We start from the raw sequence: 18,198 nt of genomic DNA, 5'->3' as shown, positions 1-18,198 counted from the left end.
CATGGAGATGAGGACACTGCTAATCCAGTAATGCAATAGGGGTATTGTTTTACCTTTGTAGAAGATCTGTTAGAGGACTGACAAACCAATTCCTAGACTTCTTTAGTATCAGCTTACTTCAACAACGGCACAGTCATACAATCAAACATAAAACCCCAACATGGAGCAACTTTGCTTTATGTGTTGTTTTATTTTAGCTGTAGTCTAAGAATGTGTAAAAGATGTATGTAATTTGGTCATTTTCATTGGTAAATTAAAAATAAATAAAAAATAGTCAATGTTACCAAAAACAGAAAATACATACTTGTGTTCTTATTGGAGACTGTGCTGATTGGCTTCTTGCTGTGTGAGTGTTTGACTCTTTATTCTAGTTTTACAAACTGCTGCATAGTGACGCGCTTTTAGCATCAGCAAACACCCACATCCAAACCTCGAGCCATGACCATTGCAATTGTTTGAAGGAAGTCTGTGAAGAACCTACCAGACCTTGCAGTGAAGTTTCATTTAACACTTGGTTTTAACAGTGATGCATTTGAAACTATATTGGATGTAGTTTAAACTACACAATGTGATAGTGTTTTGTTTAATTTTCTTGTTTATGGTTTTAGTTTAGCCATTTTTCTTTCTTCTTCTATGCCTATATTCTTCTCTTTTGCTTCTATTCTGTGTTTATAAAATACTTTAATGTTGAACAATGTGGTCTAAGCATAGGAAGTAGCTGCTGTCACTAATGTAGGTAGATTTAAGTTGACATACAGGCACTGTTGACATAGGCCGCTGAACATACTAAATATATAAAGTACTCGTTAATTTGGTGCACCTGGTGATAGTTCTCCGGCATCAAAAGCCTCACTCCGAGGAGGCTGGGGTCAAACGCAAAATAACACAGAAAAACGCAACATGGGTTGCTGCATATCTGACAGCAGAAATTCACGGTCGCTCTATGATATTGTGATCAAAAGAGTCCTTAAACATCCAACTTCCCCACAGATTTGAAAAAGTCTCTACAGTTGCAAAGTCAGCACTAGTCTAATAGTATCATATAATTAGTCAGTCATCTTCAACCGCTTATCCGAGGTCGGGTCGCAGAATATATATTAATAATAATGATATAATTGTTCATTCGGAAAGATGTAGAATTCCTGCTGTATAGGCCTTTTGTAAAAGGGAAAAAGAAGATGTTTGATGATATTTTTGTCATCTGTCTCGAACAGTTGCTCTCAAGAAGCAGACTGGTAGGGGAATGGGCATTTGGAGGCCTATACCATTATTGGTTCCCGAACATATTTCAGCCTCTTCATCTTGCCTATTGTCTCATTTCCAAGCTTAATCTATGGTCAAACAATGCAGAAAACACCTCCAAGGGACCATGTTGGGTCACACAATTGGGGCAAAGAATCTGCCCGATATTTTGCTAGATTTCGTCATCCGTCATCGTTTTCTTGATTTGGCTGTACATCATTCAAAGCTGAATAATAGTTAATATGTTAATCAGGGCTGCAGCTAAATACTATTTATGTACTCACAAAAGTGAAACAATGCAAGAATGCAAGTGTCAGGGGTAGCTATCAACAGCTAAGCTACTAGTCAAACAGGCACTCATTTCAACCCCCAATATCAAGCTTAAGTAACGATTAAGTTCAGTTGTATATAATAAGGTCAAACATGTTGAGCAGCATATCAACATGGACTTCCCCACCTGGTTTTCTATTATGTTTTTTATAAATAAAAAACTCCCCATTGACAGATAGCTGCTTTCACTTGTGACTCATTTTGATCAACTATTTTCCACAAGGAATTTATCTTGACAGGCTATTCCTGCAGAGCCATCATGACCCAGGCTGGACATCGTCGTGATGGAGTGGAGAACTTCTTGAGGAGATGCGCTTGAGGGGGTTTAAAGGCCTTACGTCTTCCTCTACGGCTTTGGGATTCAGAGTAAGGCGAGAGAGTACATCCCTGTTACTGGCCAACAGCCAGGCTTAGTTGAGGTAAATCTGTGCTGTTTCACTCTAATGGATCTCAAGGGACACCTCTCTAACCGGCCGGCAGAGGCTAAAGAACCCCATTTATCCCTGTGAGTTGAGGAGATGCCCACATCTTTCCAGACCATGCTGCAGGCCAGTCCTGACATGCAAAAGAAAGAGTAGGAACAGTACCATCTCGGGTAAAAATATATATGTTTACTGTTTTCCCTGTGATTTGACTTTGATTTATGTAAAAAAAAAACGGTCATTATGAACAGCTGTCTTTTGAAGGTTAGGTCCTACACCATCAACATCACCTCCTTCACAACAACTGCTGTGCTTTCATGTAACACAGAGTTAAGCCTTATCCACGCTTCTGCTCCTCTCATTTACTTTTGATTCGACATTCAACGGCAGATTGGTGCAGAGCGGACGGCCCTCATGCTACTTTGAAGTATGCAGGCATGTGAATCCGGAGCCACCAGCAGTTTGAATTAATTCACCTCTTCTGAAGGGTAAACCGTGAGCAATACAGGCATCAGCTACACAAGGACAACTTTGTCACACTAACCAACGGGACGCTTCCGCTACCCTGCTTTTAAACAATGGGAAGATTATTACCAGAGGCGGCACTGGACCACGACAAACTGAGTTGTTAATAAGAGGTAGCCAGCCAGGAAGCAGAGACAAACGGTGGAAGGCAGAGAGTATATTAACTATGAAAATTGGATAAGCAGAAATAGTTTAACGAGCCAGTGAACCAACTGTTTTACCTGGAATTTGAAATGACATTTAAGAAAATGCTTTCTGGCTTGAGAGTTTTAGGAAAGGGGGCGGAATGTTATCCCCATAGTTACGACTAGAACAACGACCAAAATTAGTATAGGAAATGCGCCACATAAGTAACGTTATACTATAGGTGTCCGGGAAGCCTAACCCCCACTCCAATGTGCAGGGCAAATAAACTCTGCTGCTCAGACAGAGCTTCACAATCCACACACAATCTGACGTTATACTACAAGTGGGCGAAAGGCTAAACTTTCTCGAGCCGACCGCTGCCCAGACATGTCCACACACACGACACCACCGGTGCCCCTTGGTCGGGATGTCTGCGTGCCTCGGCACAAAGAGAAGCCACCTGCATTCGCAACAGAGTGGAACGTTCACGTTGTGTTTTGGGGAATTTGGCAAAAACGGCATAGATTCTATGTTGATGATCATACGAGTAAGATATTAGTTAGCTGTTAAAAAACAGCTAGCAACACTGACACATCCCTGTCACAGTCAACAAGTTCCGGTCTTTCGTAGTTTTCTATTAAAATAGCTCAATTAGATTTACCGAAATACCAATCTGGCAAAATAAACCACTCAAAACCAAAATAAATAGTATTTCAACCAATCAACAACAAGGGTTGGTTGTTCTGGGGTTTTGCGCTCGTTCTTACTGGATGCACGAAACAAGGAAAGAATGGGCGAGCTGGCTCTGTTTGTTTGGGATCTCGCTTCAAATACCAACAGAAGTGACACCCAACATCGCTTTAATACAACACCTCGATAGAATAGTGTGCGTGTGCGTGTGTGTAAATTTCCCATTCATTTTCTCCATTGACTTTTTTAAAATTGTTATATTAAGAGTTTCAAACTTTGTACCAAGCCAATAGTTTGTCAAAGTCAGAAGTGACGTCACCCAACATCGCCTTAATACAACAGCTCGGTATAATATAAGTGTGCGTGCGTACGTGTGTGTGTGTGTGTGTGTGTGTGCGTGGGTGTGGGTGTGTGGGGGGGGGGGATTTGTGTTTTTTAATTTGAGTGTTAATGTGCTTATTGATCATAGTTTACAATGTTTGAATTCATGTCACATTTCCTCATTGTAAAACGGACTGATAATATAATATTATTCCATGACAACTAATTAAATCCCTAGCAAATACTCCCAGATTCAGTTAAACTCCACAAAAGATGGAGCATTGTACCGGGACAAGTAGCTGAAAGAGAATACATAACAATACTGAAAGGGGGTAAAATAGTCCTATTTTTTCTGTACCTCTGAATGGTCAAGGTTAATTCCACCAGAAAATCCTATCGGTTCAAACTTTAATAGGTTTTAAAATAGAAACCTGGATTGGTTGAAGCATATTATGTATCAGGAGTGTTGGGTTTGTGGGTGAGGGAGACGTCTTGCATGAAAAACGCTGTGGCAGTTTCAAACTCAAAAATGTCTCCCCACAATGACGAATCCTTCCAAAAAACCCTATTGCTACCAAAGTTATAACTAACGATGTGACTTAACAATTTACAAGAACCTAAAGAAATAATTTAAACAAAGAACAACTCTATAGCATAGTGATAATGCTGGCATAATTCTCAAGGAACGAGCTGTCACATTACAGATTGTAATCAAGTTTTTATTAACATTTTTTCAATTTTCATTAACCTTAAAACCTTCTGAGTAGATACGAGTCTTGCATTTGAATGGGATTACAGCGAATGAATGTATAAGTGAAAGATCTATGATTTTTAATTAAAAAACATTTCCTGCCTGCAGAGACGTGATGTGCTTTTCGGTCGAAAAACTGGAGTTGCTTTGAGTGCTTTGATTTAGAATATTAAAGAGCATGGAGGGTTTAGATTGATTCTGACTGGAGCAACATAAAATGATCTCCACATTAGTGTAATTTATTTAAGGCTCCCAGTTTCAATATTCATTTCAAAGTAATTGTCCTGTGCTGCATTGGGTTTGGTACCCAATCGTGGTACCATTATGGCACCGGTTCTTTAGCGACCTACCGGACCAACTTTCAATGCACTTTCCGGTGCCATGCCCGGGCTGCCGATTGAAATATTTATGTTCTGGTGGTCCGCTCCTTCTCTCAATGATCGCTAGGAACGTGTTTTTTGAGATCTCAGTTCCCTCTCTGTGACTCCCGCCGCTTGTTTCTCTGTGCGATAAGCCTTCTAACTTTTGGTAACTCGGCACTGGTCAATAAAGTGCAGCAGTGACCGCTCCCTTTTTAATAGCTCTAGTCCCATAAGTAAATTTCCCATTCATTTTCTCCATTGACTTTTCGTAAAATTGTTATATTAAGAGTTTCAAGCCTGGAACCAAGCCAATATTTTGTCAAGGTAGTCGTGACCACAACGTTTGATTCAGGGCTAAAAAATATTTGGAAATGGAAGAAAAGGCAAAAGGTACAAGACTGTGTACATTCTTTTTTGTGAAGATGGAAGGAACTACTCATCCCATAAAGCACTGCAAACTTTTCGCAATGGTTCCAACCCAATAGTTTAACGCGTTTCTTGCATCTTATAACCTTTATAATTTTTATAATGTTTATATTGTTAATACAAGTTGTGTCATATATTCTGTGTGTGTGTATGTTTAATGTTTCATATAGTGTATAGCATTGTTATTGACATGGTACGTTCCTTCGTTCATGACTCGTTTTAAATACATGTGAATTCAGTCTCGTATTCCAGTTACGTATTCATTCAACATTATGTATTCCTAGCTTTTATACTACCATAAATTAAGAAAGCACTGCTAGTGTTATACCATATATCTTTACTTATATTTTTATCATTTAGCATATAGAAGTTTGCACTTTATTTTTTTGCTATTATTTATTAGAATTATTATGGGTTACAGTTAAATTATTGTAGTGTACTTAGGTTTTATTATTTATTTATTAGTATATTGTTTAAGTCTTGTGGATTTTCGTTTTACATTTCAAAGTAATTTTCACCATAATGCGAGAGGGAAAGAGAGAGGGAGGGAGAAGGGGAGGGACTAAGAGCTGTGCGTGGAGTGCCTGTGTGTGTGTGTGTGTGTGTGTGTGTGTGTGTGTGTGTGTGTGTGTGTGTGTGTGTGTGTGTGTGTGTGTGTGTGTGTGTGTGTGTGTGTGTGTGAGGCTGGCACTCAACAGGTGGCAGAGTTAACGAGCTGACATGCGGCCCCAGGTGCCGCCAGGCGCCGCCATAGACAGACATTGATTGGTGAACGAGTGGTCCTGGCGCACACACACAGGAGACAGGACTGCAAGATAGTGTGCTCCGCAGCAAGTCCTTCTTACAAGGCCCAACTGCGTACCGATGACAACACAACACATGCTCCTCACGTTTATGAAATGGCCCTCGGCATGTGTAATGCCTTGCAATAAACACGTATGACCATGTTGAGCACAAACAAATAAATAAGTGCTTTTCCTAACATGCTTCCCTTTCCTTTCTTTCCTTATTCTATACAATATTAGTAAATATAATTAAAGTAAAATTAGATTTTTCCATTGGGCATACTGTCTTGCAAATTTCATGAAATGGAAAGATTATGATGACGTATTGCATACGTGGTTGATCACAGAACCCCTGTCATGGGAATATATACAGGCATGCAGACAAACTAATTTCCTGTTTGTAAGACTTCCATGCACTGCGCAGGGCCAGAGCAAAGCAAACACAGGTAGAGGAAAGTGGAGATGGGGAACGTAAGATATGTGAGATAAATGTAGTGAGAAAAAGACAACATCTTAAAAGATTGAACGAAAAGAGCAAGCACTTTGAAACAAGGTGGAAGTAAATCAGTGAGCGTGCAAGGCTGCTCTCAATAGTGAGAAATACTGTCACAATTGTTTAATGGTATTGCTTTGGAAAGATGCACATATGTGATACGAGGTGCAGAAGACTCAATCATCGTAAAGTATTAATCTGTAAAGAACCTCAACAGGACCAACACAGCAATCACCATTGGAATGGAGAGCATGAAAGCATCCAATGCATTGAATAAGAGACTACACTCATTACTGCACTACTCTGGGACTCGCTTCCAATTAATTAACTCTCCATTACAAGTTGATGAGAAAAACAAAGTTAAAGGTTCTATTAACTCCAAGTTTCACATCTTGCTTCCCTAGTCACAGAGGCAAAACACTGCACTGGATATTGCCAAGGCAAAGGTGAAAGATGAATATAAGCAAGATGTTGCCAATGTTAGAATTCCAAAGACTTGGATTTGTGAATTTAGAGTGACACTATGTGGGACAATATGAAGATTAGGAATGCAAGCCAAGGCGGGTATGGTGCAAAACCTCATCCCTTAATCCTTTTCTCTGGAGCACTTATAGAGTTATAAATAAATAAACAAGGCAACAGGGCTTTCTCTTAAGAAAAGCCAAACCCTCAAATAGTGTCTCTATCTTATTAAAGAAGGCTTCCCGCTATTGCCAGTAGGACAATAGCAATGTCAAGTCTATTTCATAGACTCAACTATTTCATTTATTTGTTTATTTGCAATGGGCTGCAGCAGAAATGTTCGTTCTACTACTTTACTCATAGTTTTGTATCATCTCTTCATGTTTCCTGGGTATATCGATGACCCAGCTCACAACTGAGATGTTGCATGTCCCTCGTCAATGGCCTGCTACTGAAAGGTGGGTCAAAATGTCCAAAGACCTTTACACAAATGATAATGACCTAATTAAGATGATTTCCAATTTGTGAGGCTTATCATAAGAAATATCCCACACCACAACGAATGTGATTCGTCATTCAGACAGAAAAATCATTACGGCTGGTTCCACACGTAAAGGTTGAGAGGTCCTGACCCATTTGAGTCAGAACCCATTTGATATCCCATCTGGTACTAGAGCCCATCCCTTAACCCCATTCCCCTTGGTTCCACTGGTTCTGCAGACCCGTGTATGTACATACACAGGTGTACTACTACTAACAATAATAGACCTGGTTGATACTGCTATTGCAGGCTTTCTCCCAGATGTGTATCATCATGACTTCAGATAGGGCAATATGGCAACAACGGCTCACCCATTTGCATTTTATAACTATGAAATCGTCATGAAAGTCTGCCTGCAGGTTGTTGGATTAAGTTTTTCCTTGTTTGTCTTTCTCTCTCTCGCTGCAGGAGGGGTGAGTGAACATGGACACGTTGGTCAAGGTGTTGAACTAGGAGAAAATGACAACATGCCGGAATCGATATGCACGTGCAGCTTTGAAAATCTGATCAAAACACGAGACCAGGGTGAAAAAGAAATCGCACCAGCGCACACCCGCCTCCACACAACACCCCACGCATCCCAATTCACCCCAGGTCAGCACAGCTGTTCAGAGAGAGGGGATGGCTAGAAAGGCTAACGAAGCCAAATCTGCAACTCACCAAACTGAATATTAAAAGGCACTCAACCTCTGAAAACCTCAAATTCCAGTGGATCACATGTGGAATATATATACCTAATTACATTTACATTTAGGGCATTTAGCAGACGCTTTTATCCAAAGCGACTTACAATAAGTGCATTTGTTACAATAAGTACATTTGTCATAAGAAGTGAAACAATATATCGCTGTCGGTACAGTAAAGACGTTCTTAGAACCAAGTGCAAGTATTACAATCGCTAGGCTAACTCATTCCCCGTGTAAAGCAGCGATAGCAGCTACTGTAGATGCTACACAGTTAAGTACCTTGAATAAGTGCAATGTACAAGTGCCAGGACGTACAACATTCAATGGTGGCTGTGCATTGGTTTCTATGCAGAGTCGAGATGAACTCTGAACAGGTGAGTTTTGAGTCCTATGTTATGTGTACCTATGCGAATGTGTCACACACATTCATAAATACCCACATTTATAATACACAAACACAAGTCAGAATAAGTGAACTATTAAGGACCTATTGCCTTCAAACCTGGACAAATCACAAGGTTTAAATAAATTGTGTCAAAGACGGAATCAAAATGCATTTTTTTGTTGAGGTTGAAAAAAGACCCTTCCTCTGAGAAAAGAAGGAGCTAGAGATCAGCCCTCTGCCAACTCATCTTCCACTCTTGATGTTTGGTTAAAGTGACTGTCCAAAATGAACGGGGCCGCCTTCCTTTTCAAGCTGCCAGGCAAAGACTTCTGAGAGGGGAGAATATTAAAGTCATGCAAATTTTCACTCTGATCCCCCCCGCCCCACCCCAACACAAAAGGAGCCCAAGTATTAAATATACAAATAACCTTCTGAAAAGGGCGAAATGGGTCTCTGTTTAAAAAAAAATTAGCATTCCCAAAGTTCTTCCCTAATCATCTTCTTTGCTTTTAACACTCGTTTTCTGTAGTTCACCTTGCCTAAGCCACCCCCCACACACACACACACACACCCAGCATTAGATATAGCAAAACTAGTTCTAAGAGTCTGTTACATCTGCTGCCTCAAGCAAACAAAGCTTTTGACGTTAATGCAGAGACACAGGTTTTGAGAAAGATTCACAGCAGAACTAAAGTATCATGGAAGAGCTGGGAAGAGGGGTGAGGTTTGCCAGCAAAGACTCTGCATTATCTGAGCGCAACGACACATTTCTCTACCCTCGTGAGAGCCGATGGACAGAGGGAAAACACGGGAATTAAAAAGGTTGAGACAAACGCATTACAACAAGCCCACAGACTTCGACAACTGGCCTCCGGTGCCAAACGAACAACTTGCAGGCCAGACTGTGGCAATTAACGCAAGAAGAGGGGAGATCCTGAAGGTGAAACGGGGCCTGGCGTGGCATGTCATGCACTGCAGCCTGCTAACAAGATGCCCCTAATGGGAGTTCTGAATACTGTTAGTTGACAGCTTGTGTCGGTTGTGGTGCGAAAGATTCCTTGTTACCATTGTTGAACCATCAACAAGAGGACACAAAGTTGTTCCTCCTGATTCCATTCTCTACTTTTACTTGGGGCGGCTTTTATCACCATGTTTATATTCCTGATGGAGTGTCCCAATAAGAAAGGAGCCATTCATGGGAAATTGACCCCATTTTTCCCAACATGGATCAATGATGTGTGACCTCATCTCATATTTTGTGAATGCTGAATGCGAGCATGGGAGGATCGGAGGACGTCTTTATCGCCTCAGGTTCCTTGTGAGATATGAACCCACTGCGACTCGCGGGAGCGTCTCGCCAACCCCGGGAGAGAAATCCCCTCCGTCAGATGAGGTTGTGGGGGGGGGGGGCTAGGGTGATATGTACCTCTACACGGCATGCTCCTCGTGGCTTATCCGCCCGGGGATTGGTGTGCTGATGGCCACGCAAACGCCTGCTGGATAATGATTCTGTCAGCGTGAGCGAGGAGTCGCATGGGGTCGTGGATCATTCCCCTGGTTTGGATGGGGGGGGGGGTGGTAAGCAGGAGAAGGGATGATGTGGGTGGGTGTGGGGTGGTGGTATGGGCCTCAGTGATGCAGCACAGCCACAACTTGTAAGAAGAAAGTTATCTCAACTTATCTTAACTTGGCTAACCTCTTTTTATATTCATCTTCTCCCCCTCCTCTCTGTCCTTCCCTTTCTCTCCCTCTGTCCTCCTCGCCCTCTCTCTCTCTCTCTCCCTCTCCCTCTCTATCTCTCTCCTGACAGAGAGATGGTGCGATCCAGGACCAGGGTAGGCTTTGCTTGGGTCACGTCTAGATGGGTCAGCACAGTGATGGCCATCTGAGGCTTGATTAATTGTGTAGGGGCGGTGAGTGAGAACTCCTGTGCCCCTCAGTCAATATGCAAGGGAACAAGCCATACATCATCCTGCCCACGGCCATCTCCCTCTCTCCCTCTCTCTCCCTCTCTCTCATATCTTGTTTTCATTGAGGACACGCATACACACAAACATACTCTCCTCCCTAGTACCCACGGAGCTTATCATAGCATCTTAGATCTGAATCACTTTTTAAAATCTGAGCTGTGTTTCATCCTTCAGTGTAACTAGACGTTTTGGAGATCTGTGGGATCATAGGAGCTGCAACTTGCACACACACATTGGTTAGTAGTGTGGTTGCAAAGCAAGCCACACTATTGTTAGAATATCCCTTATTATTATTCCTCCGCCTGATTTGCACTAATTATCTCCTCCTACAGTTTTGGAGGTATCATCACCAAATCAAAGCCAAATAATTGTGCATATAGCACTGCAGTTCCCTATTCATTCACTTAAAATATTGTGTATACTTCTTTTACAATAAATCTTTCTAATATTTTTATCTAACATGGGAATTGAGTGGGGCATAAACTCTAAAATCGACCACTCTAATCGTGAACGCCTGAGAGTTGTCAAATGAAATACATATATATAAACCGAAAGTAAGGTCTCCAGAGTCGTTTGCAGCGCTCTGACCACAGGGGGGCGCTATTACTCATGGTCACACCCCCCGCCCTGTTTGCCAACATTTCTGAAACTTGGTATTCAAGCCTTATTTGACATGCTGAATCGTTTTTTCTGAAAGACCATTAAGTTCCGTCTTGATAGATTTTGCTGTACCTTAAAAGTTTAGGACTGACCCGCAGATCTGGAAAACTGACCTGTAAACCAAAATGACCAAATATTTGGTATACATGGTCCTTAATCATGCGAGACCGTAAGTGGATGACATATGGCCGAGTTATGGTCTGGTTATTTCAAACTCCATTGGTGCAGGTGGTCACCCAACTATTTTTATAATGGAAGTCAATGGGGAAAAAAAATGTTCCACCATTTCGTAGGTGAGCAACTCTGAGTTGTCAAGTATAGAAAATGGCCTAAGCAGGTCTCAAAAATGTAAAGTACTCCTTTGACGACAAGGGGCGCAATAACTCGCAATGAAAGAAAAACAATCGGCCTCATTATTCAATCAATCATTAGTCCGCTTCAAAGCAGCCCACGGACTTGACACTTGTGTGCTCCCTCAATAGCCTTGCTAGCATTAGCAAGCTAGCATGCTCACGGAATATTGCGCATGCGACGAGTGAGCTTGTGCAACCAAACGCACGGCGACATGTCTGGTTGGGTTCTGCAATGCGGAACGAGCCAGACTTCAGAAAGTATGATACAACAACTGGTTAAACATCATGAGGCTGACTCTGGAGACGGGACTCACCACTCCAATCCCTTCAAAGGCGAAAATGGCCGTTCCAAAGAAAAAAGGGAATCTGCCCACAGGCGCCGTCAGGGGGATGTGCCGGGCGTCTCCGAAATCCTATAGACCAAAAGACAAAGAAAACTTGAAATAATCACAGAGCGAAAAAAAAGCCAACCGGGGATAGACAGAACAGGGTGGGACAGGAGAAGGAGAGGAGAAACACATCAGTCACCTGCATAACCCAATATCCCCACCGCTCAATCCCCTCCTCTTCAAAGCAACAGGTAAAGGGGAAGTTTAAGAGAATGTCGATGATGATGAATGTGGAGAAGCCATGGGTACTAATTTGGAGAAGTTTAGGACACTAAGGAGGATATGAACAAATCTAGGGCAAGATAAGAAAGAAGTGAGAGGGAGAGACCTAGACACAGACAGAGAGAAAGAGAGAGAACAGAGACACACACAGACAAATATGAATCAATTAATCAATTAGAGAGTTTGACGGTGACCGTATAAGGTATCAGGCCACCCCACCCCTACCCCGGTCCACAGTAGCCATGCCCAACTTAACTTGTATTCTAAACATGGCCAACCTCGTTCTCGCCTGTGCTTACCCAAACACAAAAAGTTGGACCAAAATGTGTTGAAGCACTTTGCTGGCATAGACACATTTATCATTTATCACATTTATCACAGCCATATCCAGACACACCATGTACGCAAATTATTCAGATAAAACCAAAGTTTGTGCAAAGTAGAACAGGAATTGTCCCCTTTCCGAGACCATATCTTTGCGGAGCTGTGGATGTACCCTGGGCCCTAGAACTGTACAATATGGAAACAACTTTGAAACTCCCTGAGCTAAATCTACCAACTGAAATGCACAACTAGAACTACTAACCTCTCAACCTCTGACTCCTTCAAACCTGACACGACACAAAAACAAAGAACAAGGAATTCTCAACAACAAAGAGCTACACAGCAAGATGCTGTGTAACGATAATGATGGCTGGGATATTTGATGAGCATTAGTAATTTAGCTTTAGATATGCATTGTAATAGTGATTCAAGTCATTGTCATTCTAGATCGATGCTGGTCATTCTCATTCTAGATCTTCCATGATCATTTTTCTTACAGATCTACGTTGGTAATTGTCTTTACTCTTAGGAAGACCTTGGCAGATATTCAATGGAGTTTGAAGTCATGCTTGCTCTGCCACATTCAAGAAAAGAACCAAGGGAGTTGTGACATTCTTTAAAGCGATTATCCTTTTATCACAGGGTGAGATGAAAACATCATATTTTATTGTCTTGTTGAATTGCTTTTTTTTTGCATACTTCTCACTTTGCTACCATTGTAACAGCATCATCTTTCATGTTGATCGTGAGTAAGCAATGCGATGCAATTGTTTGCACTCACGGTAGATAAATAGTACTATACAATTGCTTTCAGAATAACAAAGGAAACAAGCTTGAACTTGCACATATCTATACACGTACATACACACACATACACGCGCACACACACACACACACACACACACACACACACACACACACACACTAACACAGAACAGTGATAAGCTCAATACAGAACTTGCTGGCTAGTAGAGATGGATGTAGATGAAAGTGGTATCTATCAATATTCATGATAACACACATCAATCCTAGGGGTATTCTAAAAGTGGAGACGGCAAGGTTGTTCAGGGATACTTTCTGTGAATCCTGTGTCATTTGTTCTGCCAACAATGGCTAAGACACCATCGTTTTCATTGTTCAAACATGTGGTGAGGGCAGAGACAGACTCCAGGATGGACTCATAGGTTCAAGACAACCAATATCATTATCAAGGATCCAGACGCAGATTTAAAAGGCAAGTAAGGATAATTTAGGTGGTTCTATAGCGCTGCAGAATTCTTAAATGCCTCCTATACCAAACCCTTGAGCAATGTTGTATTTTCAATGTTGTATAAGTAGATGATGCTAGGGCAGTTTGACTGCTGATCGAAAGGACTGTGACGCCTAACATCTGTAGCGACATCCCTGTGACATTCCACATGTCGATAACAAGGAGAAAATAACGATGCAAAGACATTCATGGAACCGTGGCCCTTCCTCAATCAGCGTCTGTACTGTTCTTGTGGAGTAGTGAAACATCATCAGTCGCAGCCCAAGTACTGTTCCATTCTCTGCTTCTAGCCAATCACACTCCCAATGCCCGGATCGGTTCATGCTCCACCCATTTTATTAAAGATGAGAGGTGACTTGTGTGGACTTGGGACAGCAAAGTATCCCAGAATGCATATTCCGTTGCGAAACCAGACTCAACGGCGAATGAGAAAAGCTCAGATGGTGACGTCATCCATAATGCAGCTGTTCAAATGACAGAACGACGGTGCTGCTTCCTCCTGAGTAGACCTCGCCAAGTACAAACTACAGAGTACACAAGTTCAAATGTGGCATACTTGGAATTGAGAGAGGCCCAATATTAAGTAGAAGGTCTGTTGCAAGAACCTGCAATGAAAGGTGTGTGGTTCTGTTACTATCATCTCTTCACATCAGAGGTGACACAATTTCTAGTGAGCATGTTGATATGCTGGGGGGAGAAATGTCCAATTACGCCTACTTTCAACAGCAGCATAACTAGGTTACAAAGTTTTGTCATAATTGTGTTGCCTTTTAAATCAATCAGTAAAAAGGGGAAACAATTAGTTTGGCAGTTGTCAGCATTAATGCATGGTAAAAGGTGGTTTGATCTGCCGCAGCCTAGTGACATAGATAATGCAGCAGGGGGCTAAAAACAGTGAGACGATGACTGACAGTCATCCAAAGAAGAAAAGTCAGTGGAATATATATTTCTTTATCACTTTGTTTCAGCTACGCTCTCCTGTGAGCTTACGGGTTTGATGCCTGACATTGGCTGGTTCTCGTGACAACAGGAGTTCAGCAAAAGTTCAATTAATGCCTATCTGTCGGTAGGTTGTTTTTGTTTGCACGCCGATTCCAGTTAAATATATTAATTTACATAGATATGTGATGCAATGTATTAAAGTTGTAGTAGTAGTAAAATAAAGTACATCACTGTTTACTTTTATTAAGATCTTGCACTTTTGTGGGTGATAGTACATTATATATCGCATTGGACGATAACATGAAAGAAGTTGTTTTTACAAATTCTTTTAACATTATTCTTAAAATGACTTCTTGAAATGTTTTTGTAATTGTTATTTTTGTTTCTCCATCTATAAATGGCATTGCTGTGATCTGTGGTGTTTAACCATTATTGAAGTGCACTAAAATGTTGGTAAAAATGATCTAATTCTCTAATCTCCCGTTATTTATAAATATGACAGCTGTCTGACCAATCATCAATTTCAATTCCAAAAAACACATGGAATGTGTAAGTACATGTAAATTAATACAATTATTATTTGCTAATGAGGACAACTTTCGAAACTTTGTAGAGTGAGGGGGTGAATGCAGTCAGTGGGTGAATGAAGAGTGAGGGGGTGAATGTGTGGGATTGTATTCGCAAATATAGAAAAATATTCTCCCAGGTCATCAGAGGGAAGGAATAAGTGACTGAGTGAGTCTACGGTAACACAGATAACTTTCTGCCTGTCCTTTATAAGCAGAAAGAGAACCGGAAGACACCATGGGCACATAGTTTTGTTTTGAGGGTAGATGGCTTTGGGAAAGAAATAGTAGGGTCTATCTCTTGAGTTTGTTTGTTTTATTTATTTGCTTATTTCCTGTTGGACATCTGGACGTGGGTATTGTCCTGATCGATTTCAGAGAAGATTTACTGATTACTGTTTAATCCGTTTTTTAGTCTGTTTGATCTATGCATTCGTTAAAAGAGTGGTTAAAGACAGATTAAGAGCTGGGGTTCAACACATTGGTGTTACAGACGAGTCTGATCGATGCATGCATGACAAATGCGTTGTGATGCAAGAGCTTTTAGTTTGACACTGGCCTTTTACTCATTGGGTTGTGATGCAAAGAGATAAAAGCGTCAGCATTTTATTTGACACTGACCTTTTACTCATTAATGCAAACATTCTGTTGTATTATTACACACTCACGCTCAGGATGTAGAGGAAGATGATCACCACGCTGACGGCCATGCACACGTTGGCTAAGAAGCACAGCACGGCCATGTTGCGCAGCTCCTTCAGGAAGACCAGAACGATGAGGAAGGGCAGGGAGAAGAGCATGTAGAGGCGCAGGTCCAGGTCCCAGCCCCCCGCGGGAGCAGCCCCCGTCGGGTCAGCCACCAACTGGGCGCTGGGCACCGGCGTGGCCGTGACGTTGGTCAGGGCCAGGGGAAAGGTGCTGGCCAGCGTGCTGTTCTCCTGGTATCCCTCCACCACCTGGAGAGAAGGCAGACACACACCGATTGGGCTGATGGAGGTGCTGGCCAGAGAGGGTCAGTGGTACATACGACGGAAGGCTACATCACAACAAAATGCAGTCGCACACCGGAGTAGAGGACCGATGCGTCACTGGATCAATGACACATCAGGATTCGTGCAACGACAACCGGCAGTCGAAGCAAAGCGTGACATAAACAAGAGAGAATATATTTAAAGAATCGGATCACTAACTAAAGAACTGAAATGAAATGTGCTGTGTATGCTGGCCCGCTGTTATTGTTTATTTTTGCTATTCACCAGTTGAATACTGTTCTCACATCCTCGAACCCTGAAATCTCTTTCTGCTATTATCATAATGGGGACAGTGCATTATCTTGCACAGCAAATAAGTCTTTAAAACAGTTTTCATTTAACCAGGGTATATCAGCAAACTGCATCAAATGCTGTGAGTACAGAGCGCACTAAACCGACTGCCATCGCAGATCCAAAATCTGCACACAGTGAAGAACGACAACTTTGAGAAGTGTGGTGGGTGGCTTATCATTAACACGCAGCTGGGAGTGAATTGGACTATTGCAAGTTGATAAGCATAGCCCTCTGCCATGAGCGAGAAGAGATAAGCGTCAAGGAGAAATAATGATCAGAAAAACTTTATATCAATGTCACTGCAGCGGAGGAGGAGGGATTTGAATTTGAGTTTGGTTCTTTTCTGGGGTTTCTTTACAGGTCAATGCGATCATCTAGTAAGTGATCCGTTAGCTTCCTGACTCACTAAAATGAGGACTAATGAGAAAATCAGTGCAAAGCTAAGCAGCCTCAATGGGGAGCAGATTATAAAGTGGTCGACTGACTAACATCCATCCTTTCTCACATTCACATGTTTCATACTGCCTATCCAAAGAAACATTGTGGCAATAACGAGAGGTAATACCCAGGTGGGTGTTATGCTTGGGAGCTCTGGTGGCCTTTTCAAACCCAATAGGAACTCTCTCGCTCAGTCTCTCTCTGTCGTCAAACCATAACAAATAGGTTGAGGGAGGAGGGACTTGTGTTGGCAATAAGGCCAGACAAAAAACACACACAAAATGTCAGGTGGACTTCATCAAAACAGCCCCAATGCTCTCCTTGAGTCACCTTAGGACTAGTTATATTAAATAATGAACACTGATCTATATAAACATATAATCCCCTAAGGAGGATTACGCATTAAATACTGGTAATAAACAGGCTGGAACAGACATAAGCAAACCCCTGCAGTGACCGGGATGACCGCTGTGACACCTGTGTGGGAATGAGCCATTAGAATGAAAGATATTAATGGCACGTTTCCACCTGAATTATGAAGTGTTCAGAGGTGAGAGGAGGAGATACCGGAGATGCACAAGGTCACCTCCAGGTTTACAGAGAGAGACCAAGTCTCTGCTTCTGCTGGACGCCAAAGTAGAGGAGGTGTGCTCTCGATCCCTCAACCTTCAAAGCATTCTCTGTCTGACTGAGGTGCGATGTATAGGAACACGGTCATAAAAGAAAGATGATTGTTTGATTGTTAGACAATCCGTTTTAGGCAGACTCCTGTACACCGGTCTATAGATATTTTTCTCTGGGGAATTTAATCGGAATTAAGGCAGTTGGAAAGCATATACAATGTTGACATTTGTGTTGCTTTGCTTTGTTTTCTGTCTGTATTGTGTACAGGTCAAAGTCCTGATGAACAAGGGGGCAAGCCGTCAGATATCACTACTTAGCAGCCAGACCACTGTATATTTTGCAATGTGGCGATAAGAGGCTTTGCTCAACTTTTCACAAATAAACCCTTCTGAACTATGAGCATAAACAATTATAAAATAAATCACATTATCATAAGTCTATAGATAGGCATGTTGAATGAAGAGTGTTGATTCCTGTGTGTGCATACGTTTGGAAAACCACATTACTTTTTACCACACAGCTACAAGTCCATGATGAACTGCTTTATGTTTTGGCATGTTTTGTTTTT

At 41.8% G+C, this 18,198-nt stretch overlaps 1 protein-coding gene across 1 annotated transcript in view; it reads right to left on the bottom strand.

Moving 5' to 3' along the window:
* Positions 1 to 18,198, bottom strand: part of slc36a4 (solute carrier family 36 member 4) — a 105,549-nt gene that overhangs the window by 65,675 nt on the left and 21,676 nt on the right. The window contains exons 8-9 of the mRNA XM_079732891.1: positions 15,912 to 16,199; positions 11,845 to 11,943 (exon numbers count right to left, since the gene is read on the bottom strand). Of these exons, the coding sequence (XP_079589017.1) occupies positions 11,845 to 11,943; positions 15,912 to 16,199 (387 nt within the window). The remainder of the gene's footprint in view (positions 1 to 11,844; positions 11,944 to 15,911; positions 16,200 to 18,198) is intronic.

Source organism: Pollachius pollachius, assembly GCF_949987615.1.
Source record: "Pollachius pollachius genome assembly, chromosome: 3".
Taxonomy (NCBI): Eukaryota; Metazoa; Chordata; class Actinopteri; order Gadiformes; family Gadidae; genus Pollachius; species Pollachius pollachius.
Note: the sequence above shows the minus strand (reverse complement) of the source record. Positions and strands in the feature narration are given on the sequence as shown.